General features: G+C 55.1%; 2 protein-coding genes across 4 annotated transcripts; both read right to left on the bottom strand.

Annotated features, from left to right (window-relative positions):
- Window positions 1-1710: 1710 nt before the first annotated feature.
- Window positions 1711-7021, bottom strand: GOT1L1 (glutamic-oxaloacetic transaminase 1 like 1). Its single transcript, XM_004598524.3, has 9 exons — window positions 6796-7021; window positions 5615-5796; window positions 5304-5415; window positions 5087-5196; window positions 4842-4934; window positions 4613-4763; window positions 4089-4254; window positions 2186-2328; window positions 1711-1922 (listed from the first exon to the last, which is right to left on the bottom strand). Exons 1-9 carry the CDS (start codon window positions 6908-6910, stop codon window positions 1750-1752), a joined length of 1245 nt encoding a protein of 414 aa, XP_004598581.1. The 5' UTR covers window positions 6911-7021; the 3' UTR covers window positions 1711-1749.
- An 8277-nt stretch (window positions 7022-15298) lies between these two features.
- On the bottom strand, window positions 15299-17261 carry ADRB3 (adrenoceptor beta 3). 3 transcript variants are annotated; one of them, XM_058670401.1, is made up of 3 exons: window positions 15978-17261; window positions 15587-15657; window positions 15299-15393 (listed from the first exon to the last, which is right to left on the bottom strand). In XM_058670401.1, the coding sequence occupies exons 1-2, from the start codon at window positions 17186-17188 to the stop codon at window positions 15618-15620; spliced, it is 1251 nt and encodes a 416-aa protein (XP_058526384.1). In that variant the 5' UTR covers window positions 17189-17261; the 3' UTR covers window positions 15299-15393; window positions 15587-15617. The 3 variants fall into 3 exon arrangements, 2 of the variants coding, with proteins under 2 accessions (XP_058526384.1, XP_058526383.1); XM_058670400.1 differs by having other exon boundaries at window positions 15305-15657; XR_009246323.1 differs by having other exon boundaries at window positions 15316-15393; window positions 15587-17261.
- Window positions 17262-18568: the final 1307 nt, after the last annotated feature.

The raw sequence follows: 18568 nt of genomic DNA on the forward strand, positions 1-18568 counted from the left end.
ACAAACTCTTTTTTTTTTTAAAATACAAGATTTATTTTTATTTGAAAGAATTACAGAGAGAGATCTTACTGACTACAATACCTGGGGCTGGGCCAGGCAAGCTCCAGCAGCTTCATCTATATCTCCCACATGGGTGCAGGGACCCAAGCACTGGGGCCATCTTTTTTTCTTTTTAATGTTGTTTACATAGCTGAGAAGACTGCGCAGCCCATGTGAGCCTCTCACTAGAGTGGGGAGGGTCGAGACATAGAGGAAGGTGGCTGGGATAAATATTTCTAACTTGTTCTCCTGTATCTGCACATTGGAGGGGAAGGGAGGGGGTCACTCATTGCTGCCAAACTACATCGGCACCTGAGGATGGAGGATGGTCCTTTGATGTCATCTTAGAGACCTCAATGTGGGGAAGAATGTTCCGGGTGTTACTTGAGTGGTTTTGATAGTTCTGAAACATTGTCAGCTTTGTCGCTCCAGGCTTGAGAAACTATTTCCAAGATTTGTTAGTTGATAAAGTTCACCTTAGTGTAGCCACAGACCCAGGAACTTGCTGAAAAGCTGGACCAGGAGAGTTGTCCAACCTGTTCTGCTTTCCGTCCTCTGATGAAGTACTCATCATCCTCTGCTGGCCTAGATTAGCTGGTTGTCATGTCCCCTGTGTGCATCCGGGCATGCTGTCCACTGCCTGGGCATCAGCAGCTGAGGAGGCCTAGCCCTGACACGTGCAATCTAAGGTCAGATGACATAGATTATGATTTTTCCCTGTGGCCAGGGTTTGAGGCCAGACATCTAGTTGGGGAATCCCACAAAATAACCTAACCTAGGGTAATCCCAGACTTGACTCTTACATGCACTAGTTAGCGCAGGGTCCAGTTCAGTCCATCACTGGAAACAGCTCACACACATACCAATTAATGCAGCTGCCTGGTCAGTTTTGCCCCAACCCCATCTCCCATGTAAACCAATGGGTGCTTCAGGCTTAGCCCACCCTGCCCCGTTTTACACACCAGCAGAAACTGCAGCCTAGTCAAGGCAACCCCCAGCAACCACCACCAGGCCCTCCAGCACCCATGGTTGTTGTGGCTTAGCTCAGCCTGACCCCACCCGCAGACCCAGCCCACATGGATGTCAACAGATGTTGACATGTGTCCAGCCTGGCCCACACCCAGCCCTGGCTCTCATGCTCACCAGCAGAAGCTGCAGCCTAGGAGAGAAGTTCCCACAGTTCCCCTACCAGGCCCACTCCCAGCCCTTGGTCTTGTACCTGCCAGGGAGTACTGTAGTCTGGCCTGACATAATTCACACCCAGTTCTGGTACTGTGGCCTAATCCAGCCAACCTGCACCCATTCTGACTCTTGCAAGAGCCAGCAGGTATGGCTGCCTAGCCCAGCCTGGCCTGCCCCCAGACCCAGTCCACATGCCAGCCAAAGAGTGCAGCAGCCCTGTTGGGTCATCTTCTACTGCTTTCCCAGGAGCATTAGCAGGGAGGCTGGATCAGAAGTGGAGCACCTGGGACTTGAACCAGCAACCATATCGGATGCCAGTGCTGCAAGTGGAGGTCTAACTTACTACACCACAGTGCTGCCCTATCCATGAACTTGCTGATGTACCCCCAAGGGAGATGGCCCGACACGCTTTTCTTCCTCTGCCCGTCTCTGTCCCCTGAGGCTGGACGACGGCTTTGTGAATTGACACAGAGGGTGTTTGGTAGCACAAGGAATGGCAGCAGCAGTGGTTGACGCCCTTTATTGAGCTCACTGGCCTCTGTCTTTGGGACTGTTCTCCGTCCTGCCCGTGAGGAGGACAGCCTCGTGGATGCTCTCCGTGATGTAGCCGATGTTTTTCGCATTGATGCAGGTGAAGTTGATCCTGGTGTTCTTGGGGATGTAGATGTGCTTCTTCTTGACCAGGTACTCCACTTGCTGGGCTGTGGCCATCATCACAGCATCAGCTCAGGTCCTGGGGTGCCCCCTCCAGCCCAGGCAGAGTGATGAGAGCTCAGGGGCGGTATCAGCGTTTAAGGGGGCTCCCCAAGAGCCTTTCAAGCAGTTCCCACTTTCCACCAGAGGTTCAATGGGGGGTGGGACTCAAACCCTGGAGCTGCTGTTCCCCCAGTGGGTGAGGATAGGTAAGACTCAAAAATGGGGCCGCCCGTCAGCAGCAGGGAGCCAGGTTGCCCTGGACACTCACAGGTCAGTCCCAGGTAGCCGTGGGTCCCGGTCTGCTGGGTGATGTGGTCCCAGGAGCCTGGGGTTCCTAGCAGCCGCAGCTTCTCCTTCACCTTTTGCTTGATCAGCATGATGCTCTCCAAGGTCCGTTCCAGACTCTGCCTCCTGCCCAGGAGGAAGCAGGCAGTCAGGTCTTCCCCGCCTCCTCACTGCCCTTCCAGCCTCCAGCAGGGGGCCCCCGAGGGCACAGCCAGAGAGTCAAGGTCCCAGTGAGTTTTTTGTTTTAAAGATTTCTTTTTGAGTGGCATGGTGACACATCAGGCTAATATTCCACCCTGTGGTGCCGGCACTCTGTATGTGCACCCGTTGGCAACCTGGCTGCTCCACTTCTACCCAGCACCCTGCTTATGGCCAGGAAATGCAGCAGAGGATGGCCCATGGCCTTGGACCCCTGCACCCATGTGGGAGACCCAGAAGAAGTTCTGTCTCCTGGATTTGGATCAGCCTAGTTACTGCCATTTAGAGAGTGAATCAGCAGATGGAAAATCCTGCCTCTCAAATAAAAATAATTAAATCCAAATATAGTTGCAAAGATGAAAAAAAAAAGGACTTATTTGTAAGGCAGATTTTTACAAAGAGAGAAGGAGAGAAAGAAAGAGACCTTCTTGGGCCTGTTGGCGTGGCCTAGCGGCTAAAGTCCTTGCCTTGAATGCGCCCCGGGATCCCACATGGGCGCTGGTTCTAATCCCGGCAGCTCCACTTCCCATCCAGTTCCCTGCTTGTGGCCTGGGAAAGCGGTCGAGGACGGCCCAAAGCCTTGGGACCCTGCACCCGCGTGGGAGACCCGGAAGAGGTTCCTGGTTCCCGGCATCGGATTGGGGCACAGCACGGGCCATTGCGGCTCACTTGGGGAGTGAATCATCGGATGGAAGATCTTCCTCTCTCTCTCCTCCTCTCTGTATATCTTTGTAATAAAATAAATAAAATTTTCTTTTTTTTTAAAAGAGAGAGAGATCTTCTTTCGCCAGTTCTCGCCCAATGGCCATAACAGCTGGAGCAGATCCAAGTTAGGATCCAGGAACTGCATCTGGATCTCCCACATGAGTGTTAGGGACTTAAGCACTTGGGGCCATTGTCCACTGCTTTACTAGGTGCATTAGCAGGGAGCTGGATGAGAAGTGGAACAGCCAGGACTTGAACCAACATTCCTGGCAGGGCCGCATGGTAGGTGGTAGTTTAGCACCAGCCTGCCTCAGAGGGAGTTTGATTCCCATATTGATTTTATTTTATTTATTTATTTTTAAGATTTTTATTTCATTTTCATTACAAAGTCAGATTTACAGAGAGGAAGAGAGACAGAGAGGAAGATCTTCCACCTGATGATTCACTCCCCAAGTGAGCCGCAATGGCCAGTGCTGTGCCAATCCAAAGCCAAGATCCCGGAGCTCTTCCGGGTCTCCCACACGGGTGCAGGGTCCCAAGGCTCTGGGCCGTCCTCGACCGCTTTCCCAGGCCACAAGCAGGGGGCTGGATGGGAAGTGGAGCTGCCGGGATTAGAACCAGTGACCATATGGGATCCCGTCGCGTTCAAGGCAAGGACTTTAACTGCTAGGCCACGGTGCCAGGGCCCCAATATTGATTCTAAACAAGCCAAGTGGGCTTCCCAAGCAGTAAGTGTCACTTGCCCCCTGCCCCTTCCATCCCCTCCTCCCCACCCCTCACCCCTGCCACCCCAGCCCAGGCAGGGCCGCTCTGGCCTCATGGCTAGCCTTGGCACTAGCATGCAGTAGACCCTCCATACACGTTGATGAATGAATGAAGGGGAACAGGACGGGGAGCACCCGGCTGGTCTTGTGAGACCAGCATATCTATAGTCAGGCCAGGGCCCTGGCTGTTCCCTCATGCCCCAAGTTACCCATCCTCACCATCCTTCGCGAAGAGAAGGGTTGCAGAGGATGGAGGTGATGACGCGTGCTCCCGTGGATGGGGGGTTGAGCCACAGGGCCTGGGCATAGTTGGTCAGCTGGGAGAGGATGCGGAGCATAGACTGGTTGCTGAGAGCCACCACGGCCAGGATCCCTACGCCTTCATCTGCAGCAGGAGCAGGCAGACAGACGCCCACCTCAGCCTCCTGCTCGGTGCCCACAGCCCTCCTCACCTGCCCAGCACCCTCCCTCCCAACCTCAAAGTCAGAGAGACATCAGATCCTCAGCCCCACCACCCCACCCCCGGAAACTGCCGGAAATGAGAGTTGCTGGCAGGTGGAAGCCACCGATCTCGCCCTGTCATCTTAAAGGTGGACTAAACCCAAGATAACCTCGCCAAGAGTGTAGTTAGCTCAGGACTGCTCCCCTGGGTCTCCTTCGGACTCTGGTGGTAGATGAGAAATGTGCCAAGCACTCACAGAGCCCTTCCATGCCAGGCCCTCTCCCCGCTGCCCATACCGTACCGTAAATGCCGAAATTCTTGGACAGCGACTGGCTGCAGAAAAACTCAAAACCTCGAGACACGAAGTACCGCAAGATCCGAACGTCTTGCTCCAGGTCTCCTGTGTAGAAACCTTGACAGGGGATGTCCAGAAAGAGGAAGATGCGCTTGCTCTGTGGAGAGCAGGAGAATTGCAGCAGCACAGATGGACGGAAGCCGAGGGGGCTCAGGCGGGAGCCGCGGGAGCTCACCTTCAGGAGTGACACCACCTTGCTCCACTGGCTGGGTGTCAGCTTACAGTCGATGATGTTGCCAATCACCAGGACGCAGCCGCGTGGGATCTGCTGCAGGTGCAGGGCCTCTGGTCAGCGCCTTTCCCGCCCGTGTGGTGATGGTGGCACCAGGGTCCTAACTCAAGGGTTGGGTAACCCTAACCCCCAAGGATGTCCCCAGGAGTGGAGGCTGGGGAGAAGGTACAACATGGGGTTCTCTCTACCTCCAACACATCGAAGAACATATTGGAGTTCAGGCACAGCTGCTGGGGGTCCCAGATGGAGTACTCATAGACCACAAAGTCCATACCCTGGAAGACCAGTCCGTGCAGCTCTGCGGGAACAGGGCCCCTCCAGGGTGGTGCTCGGCAAAGCGAGGACGTGGCTGGGGACGAGAGAGGAGTGAGCGACAGGGACCGTTGGGGTTCTTGGGAGCCTCACCTTTCTGAGAGGAGACGATGCACACGACCTGGGTTTCCTTGAGCCAGTTTCTGAGGAACTGGGCCCCCAGCTGGAAGGCACCACTGTCACCAATAATGTGCACACCTCCTATCTGTCAAGAAAAGAATTGCAGAAATGACACTTGCCCCTCCTGTCTTTCAGCAGTGTAAGGGTGTGTGAACGAACAGCAGCACCGGGTGCAGGGGGACAGAGCCTAGCCCTGTGCTCCGCTGGCTCACGCTGTGGACTTCGGAGCCCCCTTCTGCCTGGAGCACCCCTCCCTTCTCCCATGTCTGGGCGTTTGTCCTCACCCTGTTCTCCACCAGGGCTGGGTTGCACTTTCCAAAGAGGAGCTCCAAGGAGGCCTGGATGAAGCACCTGGTGCCCATGGGAGGCAGGTACTCATAGTCGAGCGAGGGATCCTGTGCGATCTGGAGCCGCGTCATGCGCACCACCTGGGACACCCAGGGGCGGCCGTCTTCGGTCATACAGACTGCAAGGAGAGGAATGATGGAGGAAGCTGCGGGTGCCAGGCTCGGGGCCTGAAGTCAACATCAGCGCCCACGCCCCCCAAACAACAAGGCATTCCTGTGTTTCCTAAGGGCTCCAAGCTGTTGAAGAAAAGACCGCTTTCTTATCCTCTATGTTGCTTTACACAACGCACTGTTAGTGAAGACGCATGAATTTTTGTCCTCAAAATCACAACTAAAGGGAATGACATTGTGATGCCGTGGCTCAGACCACTGCGTGTGACACCAGCAATGCGTATGGCAAGTGCTGGCTGCAGCGCTTTTAATCCAGCTCCCTGAGGATTCTACCAGGAAGGTAGCAGAGACTGGCCCAAGTGCTTGGACCCTGCCATCCATGGGAGAGACCCAGAAGGAGCTCCTGGCTTTGGCCTGGGCCCAGACCTAGCTGTTGTAGCCATTTGGCAACTGAACCAGAGGCTGGAAGTCTCCCCTACCCCACCCCCTAAGTAAATAAATCTAGATAATAATAAAAGACAACTGAAACTCTTTGCATTTGAAAGGTTACAATTTTCACAGAAAGAAGGGGTTTAAAAAGCTGTGGGTGCTAAACAAAGACAACATGGAAAGGCACAGAGACCCAAGGAGGAAGAGGCTAAAGAAGGGGTGGCGCCCCGAGCGGAACACCAAGACAGCCAACCCGAGCAAGTCCCAGGAGAGGCACAGAGGGCTGGGAGCAAGCGGGCTTTAGATCATTCCACCTGGCAAGACTGGGAACAGGAAAGACGCCCCCGCCCCTGTTGTCAGAGACGAGGGCCTCCCAGCTCCTCCACGGCTCTGCTGGAGGGGCTGGGAACGTGGCACAGCTGGCTAAGCTGCCACTGTGGTGCCAGCATGTCCTACAAGCACTAATTCGAGTCCCAGCTGCTCCACTTCCAATCCAGCTCCCTGCTAATGCTCCTAGAAAGGCAATAGAAAAAGATGAGTGTTAGGTAGCAGACCCTGAAGTCCCAACCTCCAGCTACCTCTGTAGGCCAGGAACATCTTGTTGGGGTGGTCATCCTGCTTGTACGTCTTAAACAGGCTGCCCTCTAACTTTTGCGCTGGGGGCACATCCGTGAACACCGATAGGGTGGGCATGACGTGGGTAGTGGGGGAACCGCACTCGCACCTGCTGCTTCTGCTCCAAAGCCAGCCCTCCTCCAAGCATGCACCAACCTGACCGGGACTGGGGTTGCCCTGGACAACTGGTCGACCTGGCGACGGAACCTCAGAACTTCCAGTTTCTGAGGTGGCAACGCTGCAGGCCATGGAATCAGGAACATTCCATGGCACTCGGGTGGAAAGCATCCCTTCCATCCCCTGAGAGATTGGTTGGCGGGAGAGGGACTCACAATCCCCAGGTCCTTTCCGTAATCACTGTCACCCAATCCAAATAAATAAATAAATACATTTAATTTAAGTAAATAGCAAACCAGCCACATAGGAGAAAGGGTGAGGCAGACTGCACGGGGTGGCCTCAACAGCCAGAGCTAAGCTAAACTGAAGCCAGGAGCCAGAAACTTCTTCCGGGTCTCCCATGTGGGTACAGGGTCCCAAGCCTTTGGGCCGTCCTCGACTGCTTTCCAAGGCCAGTAGCAGGGAGCTGGATGGGAAGTGGAGCAGCCAGGACAATAACTGGTGCATGCAGGGAGAGGATTAGCTAATTGAGCCATCACAGCACCAGCCATTCACATTCAAATTGAATTCCCTTGGGAAGGTGGTAAGAGAATTGAATTATTATTTATAGCTTTTGTTCATACTCTTGAAAAATAAAAGTGGGTTTTTCTTTTGTTTTGTTTTGTTTTTCTACCTGTTAGTTGTTGGAATCTTTACCTAATGGAGTGCTGGGTCTGTAACTGCTAAGTGAAATGAGAGTATGTCACTGCAAAAAAAGCCTTTTTTAAGAAAGGAAGGAAGGAGGCAGAGGGTGGAGAGGAATGTGGATAGGAGGGAGGGCAGGCCAGCAAGTATCCTAAATCTGCCATGTGCACATTATAGAACTAAAACAAGGCGTATGAAAAGGAGGGAGTCTGGTACCACAACAGAGGACGGGGACAAAACAAATCAAGCAACTACCCCAGCCAGGTGTTGGCACTGAGAATCTGGGCTAACGGAGACTCTAAGGTGGACTATGTCAGCCGGTGGATTCTGCAGCAATTTCATCGTGCTTGGAATCGCAAGATTGGCACCAATTCAGAACTGTTGAACTATCAAAACCACTTGAGCAGGACCCTCGGAGCGTGCCCCATGTTGGGGACCTTGCGATGGGTAGAAAGCTGGGTGAGGCTTCTCCGTTTATCTCCCCCCTTACCGCAGATACAGGAAAAAAAAAAAAAAGCAATAATGTGGAAACAATAGTCTTATCCACTTTCCTGTAGCCCTTGACCCTTTGTGCCCTAATTAACTATGTAAAGATGGCCAAGATAAAGAAATTAAAAAAAAAAAAAAAGAGGTGGGACCGGGTGGAAACCTGTAGGATGTGGTTAGGTTAATGAAGTTATACATAGAAGGGGTCAGCAGTGGTGTGTAGCAGGGCAGGAGGGGAGAGGAAGTGGTGCTGTGCCATAGTGAGTTCAGCTGCTGCCTGCAGCACCAGCGTCCCATGCAGGCACCGCTTCATAGCCTGGTGCCCCACTTCTGATCCAGCTCCCTGCTCATGAACCTAGGAAAGAAGAGGAGGATGGGTTAAGTGCTTGCGCCCCTACAGCCACGTGGAGACCCAGAGGAAGCTACAGGCTCCTGGCTTCAGACCAGCCCAGCTCCAGCCATTGCAGTCATTGCAGTGCCCATATGGGAGCCTGGTGGATGCAAGACAAGGACTTTAGCCACTGAGGTACTACGCCGGGCCCTCCCTCTCTCTCTATTAAAGATTGATTTTTTTTTTTTTTTTTTTTTTTTTTTTTGGAAAGGCAGATTTTTTACGGAGAGAAGGAGAGACAAAGAGAAAGATCTTCCATCCACTGGTTCACTCCCCAAGTGACCAAAGCTGAGTCAATCTGAAGCCCGGAGCCAGGAACTTCTTCCGGGTCTCCCACGCGGGTGCAGGGTCCCAATGCTCTGGGCCGTCCTCGACTGCTTTCCCAGGCCACAAGCAGGGAGCTGGATGGGAAGTGGAGCTGCCGGTACTAGAACCGGCGCCCATATGGGATCCCGGGGCTTTCAAGGAGAGGACTTTAGCCGCTAGGCCATGCCGCCGGGCCCAAGATTTATTTCTTTTTAAAAAATATTTATTGGGCCCGGCGGCGTGGCCTAGCGGCTAAAGTCCTCGCCTTGAACACACCGGGATCCCATATGGACACCAGTTCTAGTACCGGCAGCTCCACTTCCCATCCAGCTCCCTGCTTGTGGCCTGGGAAAGCAGTCGAGGACGGCCCAAAGCACTGGGACCCTGCACCTGCATGGGAGACCCGGAAGAGGTTTCAGGTTCCCGGCTTCGGATCAGCGCAACACCGGCCCGTTGTGGCTCACTTGGGGAGTGAATCATCGGACGGAAGATCTTCCTCTCTGTCTCTCCTCCTCTGTGTATATCTGGCTGTAATAAAATGAATGAATCTTTAAAAAAAAAAAAGAAAAGAAAAGAAATAAATCTTAAGAGAGAGAGAGACGGGGACAGTGTTATGGCATAGCACGTTAAGCCTCTGCCTTGCGTCACTGGTATCCCATGTAAGCGACAGTTCAAGTCTCAACTACTCCACTTCCATTCCAGGTCCCTGGCAAAATGCCTGAGAAAGCAATGGAAGATGGCTCAAGTCCGTGGGCCTCTGCACCTTCAAGGAAGATCCGGAAGAAGCTCCTGGCTTCAGACCAGCCCAACTCCAGCCATTGCAACCATTTGGGGAGTGAACCTGTGAATGGAAGATCTCTGCCTCTACTTCTCTCTGTATGACTCTCTCTTCCCAGTAAAAATAAATATATCTTTTTGAATCAGCAATTGTAAAATCAGCTTTAAATGACCAAAGTTTATCTCTCTTCCACTTCAGGGTCTCCTGTATGAACTGCATAGGACTGAAGTGATCCAACATTACTGGAGATCCAGTCTCCTCCCATCACCCATACACGGTGGCCTCCTCATAACCCAAAGTTGCTGCTTCTGTTCGCGACATCACACCTGCATTCCAGCCAGTGGGGAAGGAAGACAGGGACTAACACCCCATCCCCTACCCCTCCACCCCTCCTGCCTTTTCAAAGGCAGCTTTTTCTGAGCAGCGGGAACAGGAGGAGCCAGAGAGGGCTTGGGGCCCCAGAGCTTCTCCTTCCCTTTGGCACGGACTCTTGTCCCCTTGGAAGACACATTCAAGTCCTCGCCCCCGGAACGCGTGGCCATGGCCTTATTTGGAGATGGAGCAATCAAGTGAAGATGAGGTCATGCTGGATTAGCTCAGGCACTACTCCAATGGCCGGTGTTCTTCTGAGAAGACAGAAATTTGGACCCAGGTACACGCGTGCAGACAGAGGCAAGGGCTGGCGGCACAACTGCAACTCAACCAGCACCAGGAATTTTGGCAACCGCCAGAAGCCAGAGCATTCTCAGAGAGCACACCCTTGCTAATACCTAGATTCTGACCCTGAACACAGCCTCCGGTGCTGGGGAAGAATCCGTTCCTACCACTTGAAGTTCCCCAGTTTGTGGTGCTTTCAAGCAATGTGTGCAACCATCCTCCATGTTTTCTGACTCTGGGACTCCATGTGCACGAACGCCTGCCCTGTGGGGATGCCCTCTGTTCCTTTCGTAGCAGTATTTGAAAAGCAGAGTTGCAGAGAGACAGAAAGAGGATCTTTCGTCTGCTGGTTCCCTCCCCCAGATGGTCACATGGACCACAGCTGGGCTGGTCCGAAGCCAGGAAGCAGGAGCGTCTTCTGGGTCTCCAATGTGGGTGCAGGGACTCAAGCGCTTGGGCCAGCTTCTGCTGCTTTCCCAGGCACATCAGCAGGGAACTGGATCAGGAGTGGAACAGCTGGGACTTAAAACTGTGCCCATATGGAGCGCTGGCACCACAGACAGCCGCTTTGCCCACTATGCCACAACTCCGGCCCCAAACTGCCCCTATTTGGAGTCTTCTGCTCTGCCTTAACATTTATCTCCTGGGCCCTGGCGCCGTAGCCTAGCGGCTAAAGTCCTTGCCTTGAACGCACCCGGGATCCCATATGGGCGCTGGTTCTAATCCCGGCAGCTCCACTTCCTATCCAGCTCCCTGCTTGTGGCCTGGGAAAGCAGTCGAGGACGGCCCAAAGCTTTGGGACCCTGCACCCATGTGGGAGACCTGGAAGAGGTTCCAGGTTCCCGGCTTCGGATCGGCTCAGCACCGGCCGTTGCGGCTCACTTGGGGAGTGAATCATCAGACGGAAGATCTTCCTCTCTGTCTCTCCTGCTCTATATATCTGACTTTGTAATAAATAAATAAATCTTTTTTAAAAAAAAAACATTTATCTCCTGTAAATGCTACATCATGGGGTCATCCACATCTTACCCAGGGGATGGGACCTGGGCCAAGAGTAGGGTCTCAGTGGGAAACAGCTAGAAGTTGAGTGGCAGAGCAACAGCGGGGAAAAGGAGGGATATCTTCCATCTGCTGCTTCACGCCCCAAACAGCCAAAGCAGCCTGGGTTGGGCCAGGCTGTAGCCAGGAGCCAGGAGTTTCTTACCCGTTTCTTGCCTGGATAGCAGGGGCCCAAGCAACAGGCACATACCATCGAAGGAACCAGTCTGAGATAAGGAGGTACCAGCCAAAGAAAAACAAGGCAGGGCACGCCCCCGGTAACCAAGACAATGAGGTGCCACGTCCAAGCAGGAGTGCACAGGGCTCCAAGGCAGCAAGCACGTAGCAGCTAAGCCACTGCCTGGAGTGCCCTCCTCACATCCGAGGGGGTGTGAATCTCAGCACTTCCAGCTTCCTGCCAGTGCACACCCTGGGAGGCAACGGGTGGTGGCTCAAGCAAGTGCTTGGTTCTCTGCCAGTCACACTGGGAGACCCAGATGGAGTGCCAGGCTCCTGGCTTTGGCTCGACCCAGTCCTGGCTGTGGCAGGTGTTTGGGAAATAAACCAAATGAATAGGCAATGTCTCATTCACAAAATACAAGATTAACTTTAAAAACATTTTTAAACCTGTTTTCAGGAAAGGAAAAGAAACAGACAGGAGACTTGGGGTTCACCCACACTCCTAACTTTAATTTCACTGCTTTGCACTGCAGGGGGGCATCTTCTCCCACAGCTTCCCCCAATCTTTGCTTGGATCAGACATGGTCTACCCTGAAGGGATCCTGGTCTCTACTGTAATGGTGTGGAGTGGGTGGGACCCCTAAGAGGTGACACTGGTGGGGGTAATTACGTCCCTGGGAATGTGGCCCTTAGGTGCCAGGATTAGGCCGGTCTCTAGAGTGAGTTCCCACGGGAACAAGTTGGGATGACACAGCTGTCCCTATCCCTCTCCACCCTCCCACCCCGCTAGGTGACCCCTCCCTCTCACATGTTCTCCCGCTGTGGCAGGACACAGCCCAGCTTGCACACGGTCACCCCACCCTGGACACACAGCCTGCAAAGCCATGAGCTAAGGAAACCCTGCTCTGGGGGCTGGTGTTGTGTAGGATCCCAGCATCCCGGCTGCTCCGCTCCCCATCCACCTCTCAGCTAACTTACCTGCGAAAGCAGCAGGCGGTGGTCCAAGTGCTTGGGTCTCTGCACCCCTGACTCGTGGCCTCAGCCTGGCCCAGCCCTGGCGGTTGTGGCCATCTAGGAAGTGAACCAGTAGATGGAAGATCTCTCTTGTCTCTGTGACTTCTTTTTTTTTCACTTTTTTCCCCCCTCTTCTTATAACACTACCTTTCAAATAAATAAACAACAAGCCTAGTTTTGGGCTTTTTTTAAGTACACAGCCTTCAAGGCTGGCTGGCATAAACTAAGCAGGTATCTCTCTCCATTCACAGATTCCCATTGCGTTCAGAGGCAGGCAGGCTAGAAGAGGGGCTGTGTGACTTGGTGGGTGCCCACAGTGTGTGACAAGAAAGGAAAACACACCTTGGAGTCGACACAGCAAGCTCGTTGAGTGGCTGGAGGCTGTACTTTGTAGCTGTTGTTTGCATTCACTAGCGTAGCTTGGGAAGCTGGGCATACAACAGGTGCCATGAGAATGGCACTAGGAATCCTACGGCTGCTGTGTCCTCATAGTGCCATCAGGGGGTGCCTGGTACCACTTCTCCCTTGGACCCGGACACCAAAGTGAATTTGTCACAGCTCTGAAGGAAATGACAGCTGTCATAGTGTCTGTCCACCCCTCCCCCAACCCTAACTGTACCCCATGCACGGTGCAGGCCACCTCCGTAGAAACACACTCACTCCCCACTCCCTTTGCCCCAGCTGCACCCCCACTTCCCTGTCTTTCCCCACACCCGAAGCTGTGCTGTTTCTTCAGGGTGTGTGAGAGAGATGAGGGAATGAGGGGTCTCTCCAGGCTCTTTGGATCCCCTGAGCCTGTAAGCCTTCCTCTCTCTAGCTCAGAGCCTGGTGTGTGTCTTCCACAGCTCAAGTGCTCCGGCCCTTCACAGTGTTAGTTAAACCAGCCATCGCTGGCTGCTCTACACTCCAGGACGCATAAATCGCCCACAGCTTGACACCTGGCCGCAGGCTGCTGGAGGGGCTGGCCCCCCCAGCTGTCAGATGCACCGGTGACAATCTGCAGACGGAATCCATGGGCCCCGGGACAAGTCTAAACAGCCGCAGAGGAGTCCGACACTTGGCAGGGGGTGCACGTGGGAGTGCATATCCAGTGACTCTTGCACAGCACCCACCCTTGGACAACAATTCAAGACCCACCTATAAACCAGAAGGCCCTCCCTCCCAAACCGCCCTTCTCCCTGACCTGGGAACAGAATCTGGAAAAGGGATCAGGATGCCCCCTGCTCCCCAACTCAAAAAGACTTCTTCCTCTCCCAACAGCCACAGCTCTGAAGTTTCTTTTTGGAAAGGCAGATTTACAGAGAGAAGGAGAGAGAGAGAGAAAAGTCTTCCATTTGCTCGTTCATTCGGCCAAGTGGCTGCAACTGCCAAAACTGAGCCAATCCGAAGTCAGGAATGTCTTCCAGGTCTCCCATGCAAATGTAGGGTCCCAAGGCTTTGGGCCATTCTCTTCTGTTTTCCCAGGACACAGGCAGAGAGCTGGATGGAAAATGGAGCAGCTAGAACTAGAACTGGCGCCCACAGGAGTTGCCGGCACTTGCAGGTGGAGTATTACTTGACATCGTGCCGGCTCCAGCTCCGAAGCTGAGTCCCGGCCAAGAACCCCTCCAATGCCTCGGATACCAGACAGCTCACACACAGGCTCCGGGCGGAGGAGGAGAAAGTCATCTCCGGTATGCAAACAGCAGGAGAATCAAACCAGGGCACCAGAACCGATCAGGCTTAGTTTCTGGGGAGCACCCATATGTGGCAATCCACGGAGCTTCTCTGAGGGGGAGATGGTAGGATGCTAACTGAGGGGCCCGTGCTGCAACCAGTGCATGGTACACACACACACACACTCATGCTGACCAGTTCCTGATTGACCGGGTACCCTGTCAATCAGCCTGCAGGCTGCAGCATCAAGAAAACCAGCCAGTGATTTTTCATACACTTTTTCTCTCTCCAGCACGCTTGCCGATAAGGGTCATAAAAACATTGAAATTAATGGAATCCACAGGCTGCAGCCTGGAATTCTAGCTTAGACTTCGAGCGGATACCAGAAATTCTGCAGCCCAGGGAGGAAGAAACAATGAAGGCTGGTTGACGGTGGAGCATGTTGCTAACTCCATACTTCTGAGCAGTGTCAGCCTGGCAGACCCAAGCTCATGGAAGGCATGGCCACCTCAGGGACCTGCAGGGACCGGCAGCAGACGGGGCTGGGCTGTGTGTGGCACAGCTGGGCAACCCATCTGCACTAAATTCCAAGCAAACAGAGGCAGGCTTCAAGTTCCCTCCCCATCACCCAGACTTTTTTTTTTATAGGGATTAGGAAGACAGCAGAGGCGGGATTAGTCTGAATTTACTGCCCCTGTCCAAAGGCCACTCTGAACAGCAAAGGAAGAGAGTAAGCAGCTTAGGAAAGGAAAACAAACGCAGAGCAGAGAGCGGCCGAAGCTCAGCAGCATCCAGAAATATTTATTCGTTCGATTTGCAAAATTAAAAAAAAAAAAAAAGATGGGATCTGCTCTCAGGGTTCGTATTCCTGTGAACCTCAAATTCCTCCCCCCCCCGCCAAAAAAACAAAACAAACCAAAACAAACAAACAAACAAAAAAACCACCCAACCCTGAGGAAACCCTTCTGGCACTGTTGTGAGGTAGATTGGAGCGGCTCTGTGGCGAAGGCGGCCTGCGACAGCCCGCGACACTAAACCAAACCCACCCAGACTGGACTTATTCTAGCAGGTGCTTCTGCTAGTCCCAGCAGCCGAGCCCCAGCTACCCGAGGTAGTAGTGAGGTGGGGGCGGGGTGGGATGGGAACCTCCTGGTTCCTTCTGCGGGAGGACCCAGGCTTGTCCGCGGGATCTGCAGCCACAGCGCTGTTGGCTGTGCGTGGCGCCTCAGGACTTCTCCTCATCCGCAGGAAGCCCTAGAACAGAGGCAGGGAACGCGCACACTGTGTTTAAAGGCATACTCAAAAGCATGAGCAGACGCCGCCAAAGCTCCCACTCCGTCTTTCCCCCATCCAACTCCCACGCGGTAGCTGGGCAGGTGGGCGCGTGAAGAAGCTGGGGGCAGGGCCTTGGAATGGAGTGCGGTAGGGAGCGCAGACCCCTACTCACGTTTCCTCCTTCCCGATGGCTGGACTAGCCTTCACAGCCGACCTGAGTAGTCAGCTTGGTAGCCACCGAGCCTTGGAGAGAAACCCAAACTGAGGCCCCCAGTTGGCGCCAGGGGCTCCGGAAAGGGTTCCACTAACTGGAGAGGAGGGTGGCTTAAGGCAGAGAGGGCGCGCCTTGGGGTCTGGGATGAAGAAGACCAACCAACTCGCCCTCCCGTAGCTTTGGCCCCAGGCGCTGAACCCGCGGCACAAAGGGACTCCCGGTGCCTCCACTTCTCCCCCATGGAGAGGCTTTCCAAGCTTCCCGCTTTTCCTGCTGAACCCCCAAACACGCGACAGTTGACCAAAACTTCTGCCTCCCAGCTGCGGGGCCCTCCGCCGCGGTGACCCACCTGTGGAGCTGCGAACAAGGCCTGGACTCGGCTGGGCCGGTATGAGCGGCCGGAGCGCACGAGGGCTCCGGCGCCCTGGAGGCTACGGCGGCGCGGGGCTCCCTGCGCGGGCAGCCACAGAGCAGACGGCGGAAGGCGCAGCGGAAGTCTGGGCTGCGACAGTAGATGAGCGGGTTGAAGGCAGAGTTGGCATAGCCCAGCCAGTTGAGGGCGAGGAGGGCCGGGCTGGGGACGAGCGCAGGGCCCCCGAGGGCGCGCAGCACGTTGGCCAGAAAGAAGGGCAGCCAGCAGAGGGTGAAGGTGCCCATGATGAGCCCCAGTGTGCGCAGGGCCCGGTGTTCCCGCGGAGGCAGGAGGCGCGCCGGCCTCCGAACGCAGGAGGGGGGAACCCCTGCGAGCGCCGGGCACGTCCCCTCCGTCTCGGCGGCCAAAGACCGAGAGCGCAACTGAGGCGGCGGTGAGGACTCCTCCGGCGGGAAGCGACCCAGCTCGCCGCGCAGCAGGCGCAGCTGGCGAGTGGCCACGAGGAAGACCCGCGCGTAGACGAAGAGCATCACCAGCAGCGGCACGTAGAAGGACACAAAAGAAGAGAGCAGCGCGTAGGGCAGATTGGAGGCGAAGGCGCAGCAAAGCGGGTTAGAGTGGCAGCGCTGCGCCTCGGCGTCCGCCCCTACGCGCCACCACTGGCTCATGATGGGCACGAACGACACCGCGGCCGACACCACCCACACCACGACTACGGCCGCCCGGGCGCGGCGCTTGGTGACCAGCGCACCGTAACGTAGAGGGTTGGTGACGGCCAGATAGCGGTCCACAGCCAGAGCGCACAGGGTTTCGATGCTGGCCGTCACGCACAGCACGTCCACCGAGGTCCACAGCTCGCAGCCGGTGGCGCCCAGGGGCCAGTGGCCGGTCAGCGCAAGGGTGGCCCCCGGAGGCACGACCACTAGGCCCACGACCAGATCAGCTGAGGCCAGGGAAGTCACGAACACGTTGGTCATGGTCTGCAGTCTGGGCGTCCGAGCGATGGCCACGATGACCAGCAGGTTGCCTGCCACCGTGGCCAGTGCTAACAGCGCCCCGGCCAACGCCGCCGCCGCCCACGGCACCCCTGGCAGCCCCCCGCTCGTGTTGGCGCTAGTGGGTGCCAACGTGGGGCTGTCGGGCCACGCAGAGACCGCGGAGGTGTTGCCGGGAGGCCACGGAGCCATCGGTGAGTGCGGGCGTCCCTCGCTCCTCCCGCGTCCTGGCCAGAGGGGAAATGGGAGGAGGGTTAGCTGGGCGCTGGGCGCTGGGCTCAGGGGAGGGGGCGGCAGGGCGCGGGAGCGACTCCCCCAGCCTCGGCCATCTTTCCGGGTTGACGGGATTGGGGAGGGGACAAGAATTCACAGCCTTCTCCCCCTGGCCCACCTGTCGCTCCCACCACCCCCACAACCACACCCCACTCCCTGGGTGCCACGGCTGGGGGGAGGAGCGGCAACGCTTAAAGGGGCAGCAGCTGTGAGTCTCTCGGGAAGTGGGGAGGGTTGCCCCACGGACCCTCCACTGGGCAACTGCTTCCCCAGGAGTTCCGCAGAGAAGTCGTCGGGAGAAGCCGAGAGTCGGAAGAGATTGACCTCTCAGGCAAGTCCTGGCTCTGCGGGACCAGTAACCCCCTTGTCTACTGGGCGCTCTTGTTCAGGGTGTTTTCAGGGAAGTCACAGAGGGCAGTGGCTGTCTCCAGGCCTTCATTCCAGGAAAATCCATCCCCTTTCCCTTCTCACCGAAAAGCTCCTGGAAAATGCACACTACAGGGAGAAAGCCAGGTGTGGATTTGCAAATTGTGTTGCACCAGAATCAACTTTAAATTCCATTTTTCTGTGAGCCTTACTCCTCCAGTTTTCTTTGAATCCATTCATGTGGGAGACCCAGAAGTAGCTCCTGGCTCCTAGCTTCTCATCGGCTCAACTCTGGCCATTGTGGCCACTTGGGGAGTGAACCGGCAGATAGAAGATCTTTGTCTCTCCTTCTCTCTGTAAATCTGTCTTTCCGATAAAAATAAAAATAAATAAATCTGGGCCCCGGCGGCGGCGTGGCCTAGCGGGTAAAGGCCTCGCCTTGAACGCCCCACATGATCCCATATGGGCAGCGCTGGTTCTAATCCCGGCTGCTCCACTTCCCATCCAGCTCCCTGCTTGTGGCCTGGGAAAGCAGTTGAGGACGGCCCAAGGCTTTGGGACCCTGCACCTGTGTGGGAGACCCGGAAGAGGTTCCTGGTTCCCGGCTTCGGATCAGCGCAGCACTGGCCATTGTGGCTCACTTGGGGAGTGAATCATCGGACGGAAGATCTTCCTCTCTGTCTCTCTTTCTCTCTGTACATCTGACTTTGTAATGAAAAATAAATAAATCTTTTAAAATAAATAAATAAATCTTTTAAAAAAGAAGCAGCAGCAGTGGTTTGGAACAGGTGCATCCCCTTACAGGAGTCCTGCCTCCACTGCTGAGTCTAGCTTCCTGTTGACATGCAGCCCAGGAAACAGTAGGTGAGTGACAGTGCAGTCACTAGGCGCCCCCCCCCCCCGCATCCACGTGGGAGACGCGGCTCTCTTGCT

Source organism: Ochotona princeps, chromosome 11 (genome assembly GCF_030435755.1).
Source record: "Ochotona princeps isolate mOchPri1 chromosome 11, mOchPri1.hap1, whole genome shotgun sequence".
In the NCBI taxonomy this organism is placed as follows: Eukaryota; Metazoa; Chordata; class Mammalia; order Lagomorpha; family Ochotonidae; genus Ochotona; species Ochotona princeps.

Bases quoted from the DNA above. Each gene is read 5' to 3' on its own strand.
- GOT1L1 (XM_004598524.3), bottom strand. From the start codon at position 6,910: ATGCCCACCCTATCGGTGTTCACGGATGTGCCCCCAGCGCAAAAGTTA. The intron at 5,797-6,795 runs GTAGCTGGAGGT...CTCTCCTTGCAG, and splicing joins GATGTTCCTGGCCTACAGAG to TCTGTATGACCGAAGACGGC. The intron at 1,923-2,185 runs GTGAGTGTCCAG...TGATGGCCACAG, and splicing joins CGGCTACCTGGGACTGACCT to CCCAGCAAGTGGAGTACCTG.
- ADRB3 (XM_058670401.1), bottom strand. From the start codon at position 17,188: ATGGCTCCGTGGCCTCCCGGCAACACCTCCGCGGTCTCTGCGTGGCCC. The intron at 15,658-15,977 runs GTGGGTCACCGC...TTTCTCTCCAAG, and splicing joins CCTTGTTCGCAGCTCCACAG to GCTCGGTGGCTACCAAGCTG.